This window comes from Oxyura jamaicensis, chromosome 10 (assembly GCF_011077185.1).
Source record: "Oxyura jamaicensis isolate SHBP4307 breed ruddy duck chromosome 10, BPBGC_Ojam_1.0, whole genome shotgun sequence".
NCBI classification, from domain to species: domain Eukaryota; kingdom Metazoa; phylum Chordata; class Aves; order Anseriformes; family Anatidae; genus Oxyura; species Oxyura jamaicensis.
Window position 1 is genome coordinate 7,515,276 of NC_048902.1, and position 17,675 is coordinate 7,532,950.

The 17,675-nt window shown below is 35.0% G+C and overlaps 1 protein-coding gene across 13 annotated transcripts in view; it reads right to left on the reverse strand.

Annotated features, from left to right (window-relative positions):
• Positions 1-17,675, reverse strand: part of HERC1 (HECT and RLD domain containing E3 ubiquitin protein ligase family member 1) — a 97,237-nt gene that overhangs the window by 63,274 nt on the left and 16,288 nt on the right. For all 13 annotated transcript variants that reach the window (XM_035335850.1, XM_035335854.1, XM_035335857.1 and 10 more), the window contains exons 3-17: positions 15,938-16,033; positions 15,461-15,655; positions 13,983-14,294; positions 13,277-13,373; positions 11,618-11,761; positions 10,574-10,701; positions 9,520-9,664; positions 9,254-9,425; positions 8,013-8,147; positions 5,820-5,985; positions 4,351-4,476; positions 3,126-3,347; positions 1,738-1,890; positions 1,439-1,571; positions 767-958 (exon numbers count right to left, since the gene is read on the reverse strand). In XM_035335850.1, the coding sequence (XP_035191741.1) occupies positions 767-958; positions 1,439-1,571; positions 1,738-1,890; positions 3,126-3,347; positions 4,351-4,476; positions 5,820-5,985; positions 8,013-8,147; positions 9,254-9,425; positions 9,520-9,664; positions 10,574-10,701; positions 11,618-11,761; positions 13,277-13,373; positions 13,983-14,294; positions 15,461-15,655; positions 15,938-16,033 (2,416 nt within the window). The remainder of the gene's footprint in view (positions 1-766; positions 959-1,438; positions 1,572-1,737; positions 1,891-3,125; positions 3,348-4,350; positions 4,477-5,819; positions 5,986-8,012; positions 8,148-9,253; positions 9,426-9,519; positions 9,665-10,573; positions 10,702-11,617; positions 11,762-13,276; positions 13,374-13,982; positions 14,295-15,460; positions 15,656-15,937; positions 16,034-17,675) is intronic.

Consider the following 17,675-nt stretch of genomic DNA (forward strand, 5'->3'; position numbering starts at 1 on the left):
AGTATTCCTCTGTGAACTACCTGTGCATGTTTATTCTGAAATAACAGATAAAAATTTTAAGCCATTACTATTCCAAAAATTTTGTTGGGTTTTATTTACTTTTCATTAAGAGATAATTTAGAAGGAATTGTATCACAAAACTTGCTGGTATTAACGAATTACGTCTTTATTTTTTCCACTCCTGATTTAGGTATCTCATAGCAAGAATGCTCTTCATTGCACACTGGAAACAGTACTCAAAAGCAGAAAACTATGACAGAAATATTAATGAAAAACTCAACAAATAGCAAATAAATATAACAGCACCTATCACAAATTTCTGTCACTTCATCTCCATTGTTCTTTCATTAGAAGGATCTGGTGGCAGGTAATTAACATTTAATTGCAGCACATAACAGAAAGCAAAAGTAAAATTTGCACATGGAAGTAAATAGATCATGAGAGAATTTCTGTTCCATTTACAAGTAAAGAAGTTATTTTCACGTATTGCAAGCTTAGTATCTTCAGTTCAATATATGTGTTTCCCATACTGCTCTTGCATTCTCAGCCAAGCTAATATACATTCGGGGTTGACACAGTAAAGAGGTTTGCCCACAGCTCAAAATATTTCATAGAAAGGGATGTCAATACATTTAAGAACTTAAAACCAAGATGTAGCAAGACACTTAACTTACAAGAAAGTCCTTTTTCAGGGGAAAGTAAAACTTCCTCTATAAAAAGTGGTATGCCATACTTTATTTTTCAGATTGTGTGTTACTACACTTACCATGAAGTGGCCACTGTAATTCTTGATCTTCTAGAAGTGCTGCAGCAGGTAAGAGTCTATTAAGACGATCTAAAGGTGGCAACAGATCCAGCAGGTAACTCAACAAAGGCCGAGCTACTGACACTGGCAGTAACAATAACGAGTTGACAATCTGGGACAACATACTACCAGCTGCAGATACATAAATTACATCTACAGAAAGAGGAAAAAAATAATAATTATATTTTGGAATATATTTATATTCTATGCACAGTTTAACAAGTCACAAAGAACTGCATAAAAATACCGCAGCTGTCTCAACATGTCTCAAAAGTACATTTTGAGTTGTTTGTTTAATAACCATAAATACATTCCATATTTCCCTTCTACACTTTTCAGTAATCTCCAAAAAAAACATACTTTTAAAAAGAATAATCTAGAACTAACAGTACCTGAGACAATAACAGACAGAGACAACATCCTCTTTATTTTGTAGTTTTTCTATATGCAAAATGTCCTATCAAAAACATGAACTAGATGCTATGCTTGGGTAGACAACTCATTTCTTTGGAGAAGAGGCTTGTGATATGCATGTGTAAGGAAAATAAGGTGTTTTATTATTCAAATCTGAACAAACAAGAACTGCCCTAAGCTGACGATACTTCCATTACCAATTTTTCCATGAACATTTACCTCTCAATTTTTCCCCAACACTACCATTCCAAGAGCTTTCCTTAAGCAGCGTTGCAGAACGGGAATAGATATCTGTAGCGTGAGGCAATAAAAGCTGAAGGTGTTTGTGAAGCAGTGCCACACTGCTGGAATTCTGGAAGGAAACAATCACCAAACATCATAACCATGTACATGATTTTTAGGGGTTCATTACCTTTATCAGTTCAGTTTCCAAATACTGTTACAACATTCTGGTGTTCATGCACACTGAAGCAAAGTTTCCCCTTTTAAAACAAAAGTAAGGGCGTAAGGGCACATACCTCACTCACACTGTTGATGTGACAAAAAGCCAGCAACTGTTTCTGCAGTGAACATAAAAGCTCATGAAGATGAGCAGGTTGGCTGTTTTCTGATGATGATGTACCCAGTAAAAATTTGTCACTGTTTTTTTCCAGTTCTCCAAACGCTTGATCCTATTTACACAAAAGAAAATAAAAGAAAAAAAATGTCTTCGAATGCTCTCATACTTTACTACCATCTTAAAAAAAAAAAAAAAGCTTTTTTACCTTTAGCATATGCACCTCTGATTACTGAAGAAATCAGATAAAGCTAACTGAATCATGAGATGAACAAAATTACAGTCATTTTAAATGCCACTGTAGTGATTGTGATAGCTATCAAGAGAGTATTTCTGTTCTAAACAGGGTTATTCTCAGATGCATAAGTATTTTTAGTTCAATGCAACGGAAGACTGGATAGTGTAACTCTCCCCACACTCTCACTTCCAAATCACAGTATGTTGAACTAAGTAATAACCCTTCAGAATTTGTTGTGGGCTGATACATAGAAATGTTTCAGATCAGAATCCTTCCTTGCTTAATCTAGGACGGCAGTAAAAGGAGTAGAAGGTAGATGGCTGCTCAACTACCTTCTGAATTCTGTCGCAAAAAATTGAGTTAGTTTCAAGTAGAAAATTGAAAGTAGATGAATCTATGTGACTGGTGAAGGTCTACAGAAAAGAACTAAAACTACCGACCCTCACCCTCAGTGCACAGAGATACTGTGCTGGAGAATTAAAAATCTCAGGTTTCTCTTCTCTGTTATATTTAACCAGCTAGTTTAATTTTAAAAGTGAAACAGTCAGTCACTTGCACTTATGCTTCCTTGAACTTCTCATCAGCCTATGCTATTCTACAGCTAGGAACAATAATCTGTTTGACATGCTATAGTAAGATCGCTAACCTGTACTTGATGAACTACTGGCAAGGTACTTTCCCCAGTGTCAAGTTAATTAAACAGACTCATATTCCTGCTGTCTTTTCTCTGGTTGCTGAGATAAACTGACATAAAGGGTATCATACAGCAATCTACTTACGACATGTACCCTATTCTATCTTCCAAAAAAAAAATAAAATAAAATAATGCAGCCAAAGTAGCAGCAGTAAAATCTTCAGTCTGATATGAAATCAACTACATTCATGTAAGCCAAGCTAAACAAACAGTACTGCTACAAGAACATTAGATCCATAATGTCAGAGGTGGCAAACTGATTTTAGTCTATTTCCAGAGACAAATATATATGGCACTGCTGCTTTAGACAAACAAGAAGAGTAACATTTTCTGAAACTGTGAAGAAACTTTTAACCCTTCCAAATATTCAGAATTCATTATCACTTAAAAAAAAATTAAACACAAGGCCTATACATACAGTATAAAACCCCAAATTCCTTAGAAGAGTCTTCATTAAGATTTCTGCTAGATGAGTATCTGGATGACTGCTCTGGACAGTGTATGTTTGATCGGAGAGATTTCCATAGCTGATGCATAATGAGGAAGTTTCTGTGGCATCAGATGGTGAGCTATATCCAAGAAGGGAAGCTACATGGGTGTGATCTTGCAAGCTTGTCAAAATAATATCCAATTGCATTCTCTAAAATAAAAATTAAAATCAGTAATAGAGAACAGATAAACAAATTGAATTTAATAACCATACCTAGTAAAAAATCTGAGATTGAAAAAGAGAAATCAAGACACTGGATCAATGCTTTCTTCAGTTGTTTTTTTTTTTTTTTTTTTTTTTTTTTTCCTATTATTCTAATTTATACGTAGGAAGAAGGGGTAAAAAGCAGAATAGGCATAGATTAGATGAAGAGAGGTAGCAGATACGTCCCCCACTGTTACCAAGATAAACTAAACTTGTGCAGATAAAAATAAACTTGTTCTAACCTAGTAATTTTCAATTGTTTTGTTGGTGGTGGTTTTTTGTACCAGTATTAATCTTCAGAAATCGTAAGATTCTTCTTCATAGTTCAATAAACTATACAGTTAAACTAAATAACCTATTCAGAACTAAACTTCACTAAACCAGTCACAGAAGACTTCAGCAAGATGTTCTTCTGCGTACAGAATTGAATAATAGCTACTCTTCTTTTTTAATCTGAGACTACTGATGGAGCTTCAGCCACCAAGGACAGGAACAAAGGCTCCTTATTTCCTTCTGTTTGGAGGGTATTGGGTAAGCCTCCTAACCTGCATAAATTCCTGGCCTTCGCATTCATCAAGAGAGAAAAATAAAAACATTTACATCCCAGCCAACTTTGCAGAGTAGGGTGAAATCTATGTAAGGAAAAACATTTAACAAGTACTCTTCCAAGGAAATAGTTAATCTTTAGTTTCCATGACTTGTTAGATCAGGCTATTATCCAACAATATCTAACCTTCAAACTTGTCTAGACATGTTAACATAGAAATTCCTAACTTTTTTTGTAGTCAAGTTTGGCATGAGAAAACATGTAGTGCTCCTTACCTTGCTAGGTTTTAATTTAGCCAGGCTACATAGTTTAAGTTGGGCTTTGCACAACATTCCATCAACAACATGTATGCACAACATTCCATGCACTTCCAAAGCACAGCCTATTTTTCCTTGACCCTACCTGTCCTTTTGATAAGCTTTCCCATCTATCAGGACCCTGGGGTAGAAGAGAGTGTAGCAATTCCATTCTTTCTCGCAATGGAGGAAGTAGCATAGTTGCTCCTACTGAGAGAGTTTCAATTACGACCTAAAAGTAACAGAAAATACTTCTTTGGTGGAGGGTAAAAAACCATCAACTTATAGAACATCACACACAATGTATCCAAAACATCCAGTTAACATCAGATTTCTAACACAAAATAGCAAATTAATCTTTCATTACAGGATGAAAAGATAAACAGTACATAGAAGTAGTGAAATGAGACCAACATATCGGCAAAATAAAAAATTCTTTGCATGTTGCTGTTTCCTCAAAGACTGTGATTTTAAGGGAGTTTAGTTTAATCAGTCCACAAGACTAATATTTTTCAGTAAAATTCCAAGACAAACCATGCCCTGCTCCTATTAGCAATTAAGGGTTGTCTAATACACAAATGTATCTCTGTCAATTGAGTGTATACTGACAACTTTCAGATGAAATCATAAACATAGCAAAGTTTCTCTGAATATAAAACTAAATTAAACTTCAGAGATACACAAGTTCATCCCATTTTAAAGGCAATATGAAGAGGCAAAACTTCATAAATTGATAGCTGAAAAATTGTTTCTATATGAGAACTGTGAATTTTCAGCATATGTAAAACAATCTTCCCAGTGCTTTTCAGCAATTTTCCACACTACTATGGACTTGTGAAATTAAGTGCTCTGTTCTAAAACTTCAGTCCCATGTGATTTTTTTCTAAACCACAAACGCATGCTGAGAGTATAAGCTATTTCTTTACTGGTGCCACCAAAATATTAAATTCATACTCTTGCTATTTTTGGCATATACTCCATATGATAAAGTGTGAGGTTCTGTTTCATTTAAACACACTGCAAAAGCTATTTGACCATTAATTACTTTTGTTCACAAGCAAACTACACAGCACCACTTCTTCAAAGCTGGCAAAAAGTTATAATAAAGCTGAAGACTGACTTTGTAAGGCTCTACATGGAAACTACAGGTTTCCATAATCCATTTTACATTTATTTCTTACTCATGTTAATTATCCCACAACCTAAAAAGTTTTAGGTTCATTATTACGATTACATAATAATTACAATTTTAAGGGGGAAAAAAGCAGCTCCTTGAAATTTGCAAGTATATGTTCTCCTCTGCTTTCAGATTATAAAACCTGATGGTGATTAATTAAAAAATAATAATAAAAAACATGTAAAAATTACATATTTACATACAAATTACATACAAAATACATATTTACATAAAATTACATACAAAAATACATTTAACATGTAAAATTGTTAAATCAGAATTGTGTTCAGAGTGCCAATTTTAGAAAATCCGAGTACAAAATTTCTAATTACACCATCAGAGAAAGTAAGAAAGAAGGAAAAAGAAGACTTTTTACATGTAAACAAAGTATTACTTACTTCTTGAATTTCATCAGGGACAGAAGAGTCCATCAGTCTAAACAATAAATTTCGAAGTGGACCAGCTTGCCGACCAAGAATGCTAGTAGCTACACCTCCAGCCAGTGCAAGTGCAAGATGATTAGAAAGCAGCTTCAGGCACAGTTTAAGAAAACTGTGATGTTCCCTGTAAAAAGAAATAAATCACTCATCATCTTTTTTATTGTTAGCATTGCTCCTTATTTTTTTGTGCACTAAGGTTTTCACACTAATGTTTTATGTTGCAGACCAGAAAGGTAAGTAAACTATAACTAGGACTCTACATAAAATTCCTCTGAAAACCTGCTGTTAATCTGCACAGAAAAGTGTCGTTGCAGACAATGGTTCCAAGGGGCTTTCAGTTTAGAAAAATAGTCATATGAATTAAAAGGCAAAATCTTTCCAAGATACACAAACAGATAGACAGACAAACAAATATATTCCTCACATAAATAAAAAGATCAACTGTTTAAGAAGTAATAAATGTACTTTTCTCTCAGAAGATTTAGCAATAAAACAATCACATTAAAAACAAAAAGACTGGATATTAATTTCTGGTCTTCCTTAAAAAGTCTTGATTATTACTTTTTTTTTTAAAATAAAGATTAAAGTATCATAAGAAACTTAGAATCATAGAATATCCCAAGTTGGAAGGGACCCGTAAGGATCATCAAGTCCAACTCCTGGCACCGCACAGGTCTACCCAAAATTTTAGACCATGTGATTAAGTGCACAGTCCAATCGCTTCTTAAATTCCAACAGGCTTGGTGCAGTGACTGCTACGCTGGAGAGACTGTTCCAGTGTGCGACAACCCCCTCAGAGAAGAACCTCTTCCTGTTGTCTAGCCTAAACCTCCCCTGCTTCAGCTTGACATCATTCCCATGGGTCCTATCACTGGTTACTAAGAATAGATTGGCACCTTCCCCTCCACTCCCTCTTGTCAGGAAGCTGTAGAGCACGATGAAGGTGCTCTCCTCAGCCTCCTCTTTTCCAGGCTGAACATGCCCAGTGATCTCAGTCGCTCCTCATACATCTTCCCCTCTAGGCCTTTCACCATCTTCGCCGCCCTCCTCTGGACACTCTCCAACAGTTTTATATCCTTTTTGTACTGTGGTGCCCAGAACTGCACACAGTACTCGAGGTGAGGCCGCACCAGCGCAAAATAGAGCGGGACAATCACTTCCCTCGACTGACTAGCAATGCCGTGCTTGATGCACCCCAGGGTACGGTTGGTCCTCCTGGCTGCCAGGGCACACTGCTGGCTCATATTCAACTTGCTGTCAACCACAAACCCCAGATCCCTCTCTGCGGGGCTGCTCTCCAGCGTCGCGTCGCCCAGACTGTACGTGTAGCCACGGTTGCCCCATCCCAGGTGCAGGACCCAGCACTTGCTTTTGTTAAACTTCATGCGGTTGGTGATCGCCCAGCTCTCCAACCTGTCCAGATCTCTCTGCAAGGCCCTGCCACCCTCAGAGTCCACAACTCCTCCAAGTTTAGTGTCATCAAACTTTGATACTTGCAGTGCTCTTTATAGCCATCAGTGAGGAAATAGACATGCTTTTGTATTTTATAGCAATACACGTAAAACATCATTTTTGTTTTAAGATTGAAATCTGGAAAGCTATAATAACGATTACCGATGATATGTGAAGAGTACTGATTCCACCTCAAAATGCAATGGCAAGTATAGATCTCCTAGACACACAACAGTACATGACGTGGTTTGTGCATCACATGTATTAGTCAATAACTCAATGTATGGACTGATGGGTTACCACTTTAACAGTTGGGGTTTTTTTGTCTAAGTTTATCAGTAAGTTAGTCAGCAGGTATCCACTGAAACTGGCTAGAGGGAAAAGAACTGGAAAACAGAAACAATGCACAGAAACAGTAAATGCACTTAAATTATATAGAAAAACGTGTTTTAAAGAATAACTCTGAAAGAAAAGTTCAGTTTAAAAGATATGTTAAAAATTAAAATAAATTCCAGACAAAAGATCCTGCTACACTTGAGGTGCTGCAAAGTTCCTATGTTATACAAACAATAAAAGGCACCTGAAAGAGCTAAATTGGTAAACCAGACTTTTGTTTGATAAAGGCTGACTAGGACTAAACCACACACCACTGCTGTAGATTAAAGAAATTACAAAAAAACATTACATGTGTGTATATACCTTGATGAAGGAAAAGGAAGAGGGGGGATTTCACTGTTAATTTTGTCACAGTAATGCTCAAGAAAAGAACGAAGATGCGAAAAGGTACTTTCTTCAAGGTCTACACAATAGGGTCTGTGCCATGCCACAACTTGCCTAGAATCAAACACCAAAATAAGTTAACTATTAAAAATATTCTAATTATTGTAACAAAATAGCAGTTTAAGCAGGTTAAGTGAGTACATGCTTGAGCTAACCACTTTTTTTCTTACAACACATTAATATGATGTAGGCAGACTAACTTCCGGAACCTTGCAGGCATTTTCTACTCTGTAAAAGTCTTCACAAAATAAACACCGCTCATTTATAAACAAAAACATCTACAGTGCCACAAATACAAAACCATCTGATCTGTGCAAAAGCTGACAAATACTCACAGAGCTGCTTTAATATAAATTCCAAATTATAAAGAGATTTTAATACAATATACAATATAGGGAGAATTCAAAAGGGGTATTACCACTTAGTACAATTTGGGTCTTAGTGACTTTTCTAAGATAGCTCCCTTTAAAACAGGGCATCTTGAAATACTGTCTGAATTATCTTCCAAACAGTAAAAGAATTCTTCTATTCCTTTGTGGTAGTCCATATGTAAGTCTGAAGTTTATCAGCTCAATTTAATCACTTGATCATGCCTGTGGTGTAACGAAGCATTATTTCAGGTACTGTACATTAATAACCAATTATTTAGGTGACTGGTTTTAGTCCAGCTTAACATGTAACGATTCAGAAATTTATTAAGTCGTTAAAGTCCACATCTAGTAATTTATCTGAGCTTCCCTATTTCCTAGTCTTATGCTTCGTTTCCTCTTTGTTCTACTGAAGGAAACTACATGAACTACACGAAATGCTGTCAGAAGCACAAAATAAAGATGTGAGTACGAACAACTCCGTACACTGCCTAACTTTTTGATTTTTCATAGAGAGGGCTTATTTTTGCCTAATAGCAGATAGGAAATCTTCCTATAAAAGTCCTAGCATTAAAATTAGTGGTGCTGCTATGTTATCGCTTCTTGTAATCTCTAGCAGTTGAGGAGATGAGGGGAGAGATTAAAAAGACACTGAAGCCCAACACATTACAAGCAGAATACTTCAAATGCATGATGTGATTAGCACCTTCAGGACAGTATTACATGTATCCCAAAGGGTATCTGTTTAAAAATATATATATATATACACTTGTCCCCAAGCATCACTGTTACCTGTCTCTTGGAAGAGCTGTCCAGGCGAGGCTATGGGAGGTTCCTGCTGAAATCTGTTGAATTGCAACTCCATCTAAACCACTTACTTTCTTTGGTTTAGTAATGGGACCGGTAGAGTTTCCTTGACCACACTGTCCCATTGAATTGTTACCCCAGGCATAAACTTCATTATCTATAAAGTAAATAAAATAGAAAACAGAATCTGAGATGCAACTGCTTCTGACTGAAAGGGAAGATTACAGATTTTTAAACTTTACTTATCTTACCATGAGAAAGTGCCAAACAGTGACTGTCACCAATTGAAATATCAACTATTCTTGTAGCAGCCAGCTCTTCGATAAGCTTTGGTCTGAGAGCAGTTGCCTCAGACGAGCCACAACCAAGGCATGCACCGCAGCCCCATGCATAAACCTAGAGCAAACAAACCACAAAATATCAGTATCAAATTTGTATTATTGGTGACCATCAACAAAACACTGGATAAACACTTTCACAATAACTACAGTTACGTTTTCATCAAAACATACACAGTACTTTCATCAGTAAAATACATTTCACATAATCTATATTTATTCCCCCCAGCCACTCACTGGATGCAGAGCATATCAGCCAGGAGGCTGTTTCAAGAAATGAAACCACTACAGTAAACTTCAGCATTCTTGATCCACACTTCAAAAACACACTGTCTTTGAATCACGCTGAGGTCAGGTTCAGTTAGGTTATATGTCTGGAAATGTTTGTAGTATTACATGTATATACGTCGTGCCAGTAAGGGCCCTCATTTATCACCTAACATTTATTCCCTAACATTTACTCTGAGATATTTTGGATTAGAAATAAAACAGTTAACACATTCTAAAACATGTATTTTTAAAAACTATCAAATTTATTTATAAACTATTTAGATGTATTTAAAAGCTGGTGCTTAAATAAGCACCTGAATTGTTTAATGGATGAAACATGAAGTGCATTTCATTGCTTTTTGCCTCCTGAAACCACTTTGCTTAGTGAATTTGATTTGGTTTTGCACTTTTGATTTGGTTTTATGTTTATTAACCTAAAAATAATTAATTTTTCTGTGGCTAACCAAGACTCTTGGAATGTGTCATTTTACATGACTCTTCAGCACATTATGAATTAATCTGGCCTATTAGGATCTCCGTATTTTTAATCAATATCTAATTGTGATCTTTACTGATACTTAAGAACTAGCTGTATATTTTCTCAACAGCCAAAACACTAAATGCTGAAATAAACCCATGCTGTCTTTTTCTTAAATACCAAATCTCATCATTTGAGTGAAAACTTATTTTTGCTTACCTGTCCTGTTGATGTTAAGGCAAGCGAAGACTGGCTTCCAGCACAAACTTTACGAATAAACATTCCTTGCAAGGCTTCTATAACTTTAGGTTTATATACTCTGTTTGTATCTCCATGACCAAGTTTGCCTACAAAAGGAAGAAATACAAATGGGAAGTATTTTTGGCGTATTAGGACTATCCGAAGTACCCCAAAAGAATTATTTTCAGATTTCCAAAAACGTCAAGGCATGCTTTTAAAATTAGGACATTATTATTTTTATAAAACATACTCTCTTTCAAATACAATAATTACAGACTTCAGGAAATAAGTATTTATTGTAGTGTCCTTATAAATGGAAATATCAATTCCATATAACTGAACTATTCATTTCCTGATACTTAATTACTAAAGCCTTCCAAAGCACTAAACCTACCATATTTGTCCAAGATTTAAAAAACAAGTTCTCTCTCCTTGTTTAGAAAGTCACTTGGAAAAAAAAAGCCAACACTTCTACATTTTTTTTTTCTAACAGCTGTGCGCACTTGTATCTTAAACATTAATAGTTCAATTCCCCTTTACTTCCCCTTTAACTTTCCCTTAAAAACAGATCTTCTTGTCTACACATTCACCATTTTCCATCAATGACCTCAAAACAAAGACTGTTGATAGAGTGGCTTTGTAAAGTGGCTTTGTGGTGTTTCACTGCCTACTGGGGGTAAATCAGCAACATGAACAAATACAGTTTTGGCCATATCAAGTAAGCAGGCTTATTTGATAGTTATCTGCAAGCAAAGCATTTCTTCCAAAATTGTTTACACATTATTTGAGGTTTCTTCTTCTCCCTTCAGATATCTGAAAATCCATTTTTAAAGTCTATAATCTTGCAATTAAGCTTTAAATACTGTATTCAGATTTTACTAAAATCTTTCATTGAACAGTTTCTTGAACCCAATGGCAAAAAAATAAACAAACAAAACACCGACCAAACCTGCAAGGAGTATTTAGACTATACAGTAACTGGAATACAGTGAAAATTACTACCAAAACATTAGTTTTACCTACCATTATCTCCTCCTCCAAATGACCACACTGTTCTCCCATCTTTGGACAGAGCTATTGTGTGTGAACTGCCACAGGAAACCTCTCCTACATTGCTAATATCTTTTACTAAAGTAGGAATGTTGCGGCTGTTGCTGTCACCATGACCTAAGAAAATCAGAAACATTTATTTTCTTTTTGTGAAGATTTAAGATCCTATTATGGTTTAATTCCAGTAAAATTTAGCAAAACCCATATAAATTGTAATCATTGCAACTTACAATTTCTGCCCACTTTTTGGAAAAATTTTTAGTAGTGTCTGGAAGATATCTGTAGTAAGGTTAATAAACATTTCATTTTTATAAGACAAACTGCAGAACACTTCTTCATAACTTACTAGCACTAAATCATTTTTTTCCTAGTTTATAAGAAATAAAAAGAATTACTAGTATAACTGCCATTAATACTAGTTGACAAGGTAGCTATCTTTCCTAATACTGGGCAGCACATAGGCTGAACAGCATAAGGAAACTAAAATAGGGGCACATTCTTACTACTGTCAATAAAAGCACGTTATGCACAGACGAATGAAATCAGCAAACTAGACCTTTCTGAATAGTCTTGTCTGCAGAAACCTAACACATTACAGTATCATCTACCTTGAGAGAAAATAATATTGTATGGTATCCCTAAGGGACTGAATGCGAACAAATTACTATGGCCTAATTAAATGCTACTTTTTAGCTACACACCAGAACACACCACTGCACAGTTCAAGCTACCCTCTGCATGTAAAAAGACCACATTAACCCAAAATTCATTAAGAACTTTTCTCATAAGTTCCTCCAAAAATAATAGGTTAAACCTGTAACCTAGTGTGTCTCCTAACAGTAGGGCTACAGGCTCAGCAATTCCGTGATTCCCTTGAAAATCTCTGACAGACTAAGTTGTAAAACGACATCCTCATGTTTTGTCTCTGCAAGTTGCTTGCTTTCACCACTCTACTTGGGAGATCATGACATACAAATCAAAGACAATATAAGGAAACTAAAGCCCAACTTAGAGCAATTTTCTGTGAAAAATCTGGTATTTCAACAGAACCTGCTCAAGAAGGGTAGTTTTATACTAGGCATGCAAGCTGTACAATAAAGATGATGAAAGAGACAAAAGTGAATTAAAAAAAATTGAAATACTGTGTTTATCATTTCTGTTAAATTTATTTTTTTTAGATGTATTAAGGCAAAATGACAAAGCCATTTTGGCAAACTCAATGACAAGTTTCTTTATTAATACCGCATTAGAATCAGACCCTTGATATTATTTGCCAGTTATTTATGACTGCTCAAAGAACCATCCTCTCATCACTATATTATGTTCATCTAGAACTCTGGTTTATTTTAAATACCTGTTGTTTACATTTAAGTGGCACTGGCTATCATACATAGTCATATAAATTAATGAAGTAAGTTTTCCTGGAAAAATAATAATAGAATATTTATAAAATTAACTGCACTGAAATTTTAATAGCCTTTACACTAGTATTTGTATTCATCTAAACACAGGCACACCTATGTACACATGTGCATATGTATTTATATTTAGAAGGGACAGTAAGAGAAAAAAGCAAATATCTATAGTATCATTACTAGACACAGAAATTCTTCCAAAAGCATTGAAAACTACCTAATCTTCCAAAGTCTCCTTCTCCCCATGTGTAAAGCTCTCCATCTTCTGTAACAGCAGCACTATGTCTGTATCCAGCTGATACACATACGACAACCTAAGACACATGAAAAATAAAAATTACATTTTTAATGAATAGGAATTTTGAAAGCTTATCAAAGTCAACTTTCGGAAGGAGTCATTATATATCTACACTTGTATAGAGCAAATATACATCCAAATTAATTTTTGCAAAGTTTACAGCTTAGGATTTGGCAAGTGGAAATCAGTACACATAGAGATAAGTTTATCTATAAATGGGTCATGATTTATTTATATCCTAGCCTTATAGAAGCAAAAGCAGATGTTTACAACATTGGCCAAGACATCAAGAGATGGAAAATAAGGCCTTTTAGGACAATACAAATGAAACCACTAAAAAGTTGCATATGAAAAGTCATGATGTTACAGCTAACAAAAGCAATGTTCTTCTGGAATGTCACTGCATTTCAGCAAAATCAGGTAAGCCAGTTTTAGGAGTGTGAGAAGGTTTACCAACAAAGCCATTATCCAAATCACATGTGTAAAGTCAACAAACCAGTTAAAGTGCTTTGCTGAAACAGATCGAACCTCAAAGAAAGTTTAGATAAAACACAGAATCTTAAGATTTTATATTTTTCAATTTTTAAATAGAACAAATGTAGGCGTGCTTCTTTACAAAACATACCTTCCCTTGCAGAGGACCCTGAATAAGCTTGGGATACTTCTGAGTTGAACTATTTCCATGACCCAGTTTTCCATAGTCACCATCACCCCAGCTGAAGACTTCCCCTTCTGTTGTAAATGCTAGAGTGTGCCCATCAGATCCTTTTGAGGATGACACTTTTTTAATAGATCTATGAGGCTCAAAAGTCAATTTTTTCAATGTAGACTGGTTATTGGAATCACCCAGTCCTAGTCTCCCATAGCTGCCTTTACCACAGGCTCTAACAGAACCATCTGTAGAAATTACAAAAGTACAATATTGTCCAGCTTCAATCTATAAACAAGAAAGATAAAATATTAAAAAAAAAAAAGGAAAAAGAAAAGAAAAATTAGATAAATGTAGAAACCATCTGTAGGTCTTAAAGCATGTATTTTTGAACAGAATGTCATGTTTCTTTCTATATCCCTTTCATATAGTATAACATAATAGTTAAGGAGAGTTAAGATTTCAGCAAGCAATAAAAATTAAATCCTTGAAAAATACTTGATGATTTTTTTTTCTTTATGTGAAGGACATAAATAGCGATTAAACGTTTCTTATTTGTTCTTATTTGCATCTCTTCTATAGACTGCAGAACTCAGGCTGCTTTCAGATCTCCTAGACTCATGAAATGGACAGTCTTTGAAAATACATTAATTTATTATGATTAAAAAGACAAAGTAACAGCTTGATATCACTCATTCCACTCCTGTTTTGTTTCAGCTCAGGTTTTGGTGTGTTTTTTTTGTTTGTTTGTTTGTTTTTTAAAATGCATAAGCTTGCTTTATGATTCCTGGTCCTGTAGTTCACTGGCATATATGATGAATCAGAGAAGTCAACAAAAACAATTTCAGAAAATGTATCTAAATTGTCTAGTGACCCTGAAAAATGCTTTTACTTAAGTCAACAGTACAAAGCCAATACAGCAACAGAAAAGCAAACTATTCTGTGTCACGCATCAATAGAAGTGCTAAGCTGCAACTGCACAATCTGTGTCTGAGAGCAGAAAGAGCATACTGTATATTGATTTTCAGAAAGCTAATTAAGGTTTCCGTGCCAGCAGTTAGCCCTGTTTGGGCTTTTAAATGAGACATACTTGATATGAAAAACACCAATGGAAAAGATGATTGAGTACTTAAGCTATCTTTTAAACAACAGTGAAAAAAACCTACAGGCAAGCAAATTCCTCTCTAGAAATGCATTTCATTGTAAATTAGATAATTCAATCTTTCTTCTTACATTGATACTGATGTGTGTGCATCATTAAAAAAGAAACAGAATCCTTTTTCCAGGCATCAATAAAAGTAGTGAGATATTTTCTGTAAAGTAACTTGTGTGGTTAGTTCCTGTGCCTTCATTACAACTTTGGCACTTAGAAATTAAGCATTTTTTTCCAGTTTCATGCTATAACTCCAAAGCTGTTAAGTTTTACACTATGTACTGCTATAAATGTCACTCACAGTCTGTGCATCAGAAAAACTTGGAGCAAGCTTGGGTTGAAGTATTTTCTCTTGAGTTCCTTCTACCAGCTGATGACTGCTGTTGCTACCCCAAACATAAACTTCACAGGTCTCAGAAACAATGGGAGCATCACCCGTTTGAATGCTGTCAGGGCTGGCACATGTTCTTGAGTAGTCTGATGCCATTCGACAAACCTATTAAAAAGAAAGATTTATTACACAGTAGTATTTTCATTTATCTCCCTGTAATAACAGTGATGCAACTTAAATTTCCTCTTGGTTCAACACTGCCTAAAACACAAATCACCAGCTTACCATCATTAACTTGTCCAAATTACTTTGTTTTTCTGCATCTTAGATTTCACCGTGTTTTGGCCTTCTTCTTCTGCTCCAGGGTAACTCAGTAGAGACTTGATCCCATTCAAACACACACATCAATCAGATATAAGGTACAATTACTTTAAATTCAAGACATACCTCTTCAAATAAACACAGAGCCGCCTCATAAAGAGAACATAAGCCATCAGACGTTCTCGTTGGCTCTCTCCATTGACTCCGGTCAGCAGATGATCCCTACAATTTTTAAATGTTATTGTGAGAAAAATGCTTCCATAAGGCAACAGTGCTACAGCATAAAACACAGTAGGGATTTGTTCTTAGAGTATGTATGACATCTCCATACATTTCAGGGTAACAAAACTGTGACAAGTGTTGGTTAAACATTCGTATTTATTTATTTTTGTGAAAATACTTGGGTTTAGAGTTAGTTTCTCGTAATACAGTTCTGTTCTTAAATGCATTTAATTTGTGTTCATTTAAAAGTGATTACTAGTTAAATCATAAATCAGTAGCCATCATTATTTTTATATTCACATTACCTCTACATTTTGGTTTGTAATTTTTTATCTAGTTAAAAAAAGAAAACACACACAAAAACAACAGATAAAGTTCAATCCTGCTACTGCCACACTTCTCTCATGGTCACCCTTAGGCTGGAAAAAATACAGAACTGAACAAACAATTTGTTCTGGCAATCCACTCTCTCCCCCTTCCATCTTGCAAAAGACACATATCCTAGCATGCAATGAGTTTGTGACCTGTACATCAGACTCCTTCACTGCTATCATATAGATGCTATACATCTTTCCTCAGTCAAAATAATAAAATTTACCTAACACAGTAGGCTTACATTCCTAAAGAAAGTAGATTTTAACAACAGAACCTGTGTGAAGAAAGGATAATCTGCTACTGGCTAATGTAAAAAGAGAACAGATTACATTCGGAATTTTAAAAGACCTATTAGAATCAAAGCAACGCTTTAAGGAGTTGGTCCAATCTAGAATTTGACACAAGTCCTTCATTAAAATACCAAACAGCAGTAATAAAACTACAAATAGCTCTACTCCTTCCTATAAACGTGAACATAAACTGAAACATAAACAATATATTACTAACTAGCTTGTACAGTAACTAGCTTGTACGGTAACTAGCTTGTACGGTAACTAGCTTGTAACTGTACGGCTAGAATTCGTGATCTTTTTTTCTATAGTTTAATAATAGGATTTTAGTAGTCTGCACATAGGAAACTAGGGCTGATTATCAACCACTCTAGGAACAGAATTTTGTATTTATATATTGTCACTGTTTCAGTGAGCATGCAAGGCAGAAGCTTACTACAGCTTTCGATTGTGCACTGTGCAATAACTTCATAGCTTTAAAAATAATATTCATCTAGGATCAAAAGTAAGCATTCAACAGACATAGCAAGCTGTATGCCTTATTTACAAACAATTTAGTCCATTTTCTTAGGGTATAAATTTCCAAGCAGTAGGAGAAATGTTAAACATCTCAAATCTGAGTCTCTGAAAATGGATAAACAGGTGAAACTCTGAAAAGGTGTATTGCAAAACTTTGCACTGTGAACAAATTCAACAAAGCAAGCTTTAGAAACAATTTCATAATTCCTAACTCTTCTGTTGTCATCTTATCTTAAATATAAAATGCAAGTGGATTGGAGGATGTCTGATTTTTTTCTAAAGTTACAAGGTAACACTAGAAGTCACAAGTTCATCTCCTGTACCTATGAAGACATGGGTGGGAAGGGAGGAAGAAAAACATGGTGCATAACAAAAGAATTACTGCAAAAAATACTTCAAGTGAAAGAAATTAAAAAAAAAAAAAACATTAAAGCAATTTATTCAATTAAGAACTGCCA